This window comes from Nematolebias whitei, chromosome 19 (genome assembly GCF_014905685.2).
Source record: "Nematolebias whitei isolate Nwh7 chromosome 19, NemWhi1, whole genome shotgun sequence".
Classification (NCBI taxonomy): Eukaryota; Metazoa; Chordata; class Actinopteri; order Cyprinodontiformes; family Rivulidae; genus Nematolebias; species Nematolebias whitei.
The window spans coordinates 7,725,041-7,728,947 of record NC_056516.1 but is presented as its reverse complement, the minus strand read 5'-3'; the positions used below and the strand labels follow the sequence as shown (position 1 = coordinate 7,728,947).

General features: G+C 37.5%; 1 protein-coding gene across 1 annotated transcript; it reads left to right on the top strand.

The window, feature by feature from the left end:
• The first annotated feature begins 964 nt into the window (after positions 1-964).
• On the top strand, positions 965-3,672 carry txnl4a (thioredoxin-like 4A). The gene is made up of 4 exons (XM_037692786.1): positions 965-1,082; positions 1,264-1,444; positions 3,011-3,114; positions 3,215-3,672. The coding sequence occupies exons 2-4, from the start codon at positions 1,292-1,294 to the stop codon at positions 3,384-3,386; spliced, it is 429 nt and encodes a 142-aa protein (XP_037548714.1). The 5' UTR covers positions 965-1,082; positions 1,264-1,291; the 3' UTR covers positions 3,387-3,672.
• The last annotated feature ends 235 nt before the right edge of the window (positions 3,673-3,907 follow it).

Genomic DNA, 3,907 nt, shown 5'->3' with positions numbered 1-3,907 from the left:
GTTTTCAGTTTTATTATTGTAACCATATATATTAACTGCAACAAAAGTATTGTTATGGTTTCCAAGTACTGAGCAGATGTAGTGTCCTGGGTGTCACAGTCAGAATGTAGTGCCAGAGAAATAGTTTTTAAATGTGGCAACACCAGCGGAGCGTTCAGGCCATGAGATAACCAGACTTCATTTCCTCATTGTGATTTCCAGAAATTATTGTCAGCAGATGTGGAATGACTCTCTTGAAAAAAACAAACACCAGTTTTAAGTTCTTTGGCAAATAAAAGTAACGCTTTGCGTTTACAAGCTTGTCTTAACCCCTGGCCTTAAGAGAAACTAATGAAAAAGACAAAGTTACTAGAAAATATTAACAAGTATAAATTTCTAAAGCTAAGGGTGTATTCACAAGGAAAGGGATCGAGTCCTGCATGGTTTGAGTATTATAACGGTAAATAACCTAAGTAAGTCTACCAAAAATATAGCACTTACTGGTAAATGTTCGTTTTGATTTAACAGTAGTAATTTAAAAACTTCTAAATAGTACAAGGTAAGTTTTTGTACAAAATAATACAATAACCGAGGGTAATTATAAATTATTAAAAGGAAACTAAAAGCGTAGTCATAATATAGACAAGGTTCATCATGTAAATTAATTCACAAAAAGGTCATTTTTAAATTTAGGACTGGACCCTGGACTTTTATGTTGTAAATATGATATGCCCCTTTAGGGTTTTTTTGTAATTAATTTTGGGTTTTTGTTTGTACGGTTTTATTTTGTATTCTTCTAATTTGGTTAGATTTGTTTGCTAGTTGTAACTTTGTAAAGACGTAGTGTGAACACATTATGTATATATTAAGGTGCCTTTATTGATGTTTGTATACGTTTAATAATAAATAAATAAAGCGTCTCCTCGGTCGCTGATTTGATGACGCAAACAAATCGCGTCAGTCGCAGATTTTATGACGTACGTACTGCGCCGTTTGTTGTCCGGGCGCCAGCAATCAAGAGAATATCCAAGCCTGCTTTACCTTGAAATAACCCAATAACTTTTATTGTTTTTGTCACAATTTACGCATTTTTGAAGTATAAGGTAAGCGTTTTAAAAATATTTGGATTGTGTTTCATATGAGTGTTTCATATTTTTCTTTTCCGATTCTTTCTTGGCTAACGATAGCTCAAGTCCATCGGTCTTTAGCGGTCCATGATAATACTCATAGACATGATTACATGTGTGTTTATTTGTTTCCTATTCTAACTGTTGTCTTGTTCAGGTTAATATTTGCTCATTCTGGATCAAAGATGTCGTACATGTTGCCACATCTCCACAATGGCTGGCAAGTGGACCAAGCCATCCTGTCGGAGGAGGACCGAGTCCTTGTTATCCGCTTCGGTCACGACTGGGACCCAACATGTATGAAGATGGACGAAGTTCTTTATAGCATTGCTGAAAAGGTCTCACAGTTTTCTTGTCTATCCGTGTCTCTGTCAGTAACCAGATCTGCTTCTGAGCTTTGAGTCTGACTCGACGTTTTTCTAATGAAAGTTACAGCTGATTAAAGCAGATTCTGTGTATTGGACTGTGGTAAGTCCAGTCTAAACCTGGTTCTCATGTCCACTCTATTAAACCCTCGAACTCCTGCAACGCTCCTTGTTACACGTTTCCTCTTCAACTGATTAAAAACTATATTCAGTGATCCATTGAACCGCTGAATAAAAACAAGAAACATAATCTTCAATTATTTTTAAATTCCCCTGATATTTTTTACTTGAACTTTCAGGATTAGATAATTAATATTTATACATTTGTGTTTCCTCAATATCAAAGCTTAAAAAAGACACCAGTGATCAGTCGGACAATGAGTTGCGTATAGAAACAAATGCACAATGCTACACGATTATCCTCCTCAGTTGTAAAAACTTCAGTCATTCTGAAATTCAGACATTTACCTTAAACTGCCTTTAGACAAATATTTTCAACTGTATAAGCTCTCTTATGAGGATATTAAGCTCAGAACATTGCTTTATTTTCCCGCAGTCAGTTTTGAACATTAGAACTAGACGCTCAAATTAGTTAATGAAGCATTTAAATTCATTAACATGTTCATCTTTACAACTAACAGTATATTTCTAACTGACTTCCATCCATTAACTTCTGCTTGTTCCTAAGTTGAGTCTCGAGGGCAGCAGCTTGAGCAGGGAGGTTCAGACATCTCTTTCCACAGCCGCCTCTTCCAGCTCTTCTGGGAGAACCCCAAGGTGTTCCCAGGCCAACTGAGAGACTTACTGTGTCCAGCATGTCCTGGGTCTTCCTCGGGGTCTCCTCCCTGTCGGACATGCCTAAGCACCTCCCTAGGAGGTGCCCAGGGAGCATCCTTACCAGATGCCTGAACTGACTTTCCAGTTGTGTTTGTGCTCTTGTTGAACAGCATTAAAATGTAAAAGTCTTAATTTTTACTGTAATTTTGTGGAGCAGCTGTGAGTGAGTGGTTAGAGCAGTCGTCCTCCATTGTTAGAGTTGGGGGTTCAATTCCACCAGCAGTCACATGCTGAAGTGTCCCTGGGCAAGACACTGAACCCCTCTTTGTCTCTGGTGTGTGTCCCATCGTGTTTGAATGTGATAAAGCTCTGATTATTCTGCACACATTCAGATTATCTTTGTACAGATTTAGTAGAGTGCCGTAGTGTGTTGGAGGTAAATGAGGCACAGATTGTGTTTTTAAGAGCTTTGAGCATCTTGATTAGATAGAAAGGAGCTAAATGAGTACAGTCCATTTACCATTTTAAAAGATATATTCTCTCGTTGCTCACGGGGGATCCGTACCCTGAAGCCCCATGATAAGTGAAAAACTGTAAAGTAGGGATAGTACAAGTAGTAAGTAGTAGTTTCTTTTACAGACCCTTTCCAAAAAATGAGAATATCATGGAAAAGTTGTTTAACTTCCATAATTCCATTCAAAAAGTTGATCTTTAATAGATGATAGTCAGTTTTCTTTAGCGTTGTTTTATTTCTTTTGACAGGTAAAGAATTTTGCCGTCATTTATCTGGTGGACATCACAGAAGTGCCTGATTTCAACAAGATGTACGAGCTGTACGACCCGTGCACCATCATGTTCTTTTTCAGGTGGGGCTCGGTGTAAACGCTGCAGCAGGACCAGTCTAACACCAGTCTGACTCGGCTTTGTAAAATGATGTTGTTGCTTTTCTCGTCTTTTCTCTCCCAGAAACAAACACATCATGATTGATCTGGGCACCGGTAACAACAACAAGATCAACTGGATCATCGAGGACAAGCAGGAGATGATAGACATTGTTGAAACGGTTTATCGAGGAGCGAGAAAAGGACGAGGTCTGGTGGTGTCCCCCAAGGATTATTCCACAAAATACAGATATTGATTTTTTTCTTCTTTTTTTTGTTTGGTTGCCTTTCTTGATGTTTCTTTTGGCTCAGATGAACGACCGCAGCCAACGAAAGCATCGTTCGTCGTTCTTATCTTCTCAGTGAAGCAGGACAGGATTGTTCTCAGAGGTCTCAATAATGTTACTTTGTTTTACTTGTGCAAACTCTGTTAGGTCGATATTAGTTGTTGTTTTCAAAGGCTTATTTCTGTGAAATAAGTGTGAAACAGGTCCATCACATTGTGCAAGACTCCATATTTACCTGCTGGAATAAACATAGATAAAGATATTTTCACTGAATTTTGCTTTTTCACGTTTTGTTTTTAAATATCTTATATATATATATATATATAAGATATATATGGTGTCTTTCAGTGCTCACTAAGTAAAAAATAGACAAATGGTCATCGTTTGTCTCCTCTCAGGGGTTATAGAGATAATTACATTTAGTAACAGATTACCGTAAATGTCATACAGTGGTGCTTGAAAGTTTGTGAGCTCTTTATAATTTTCTATAT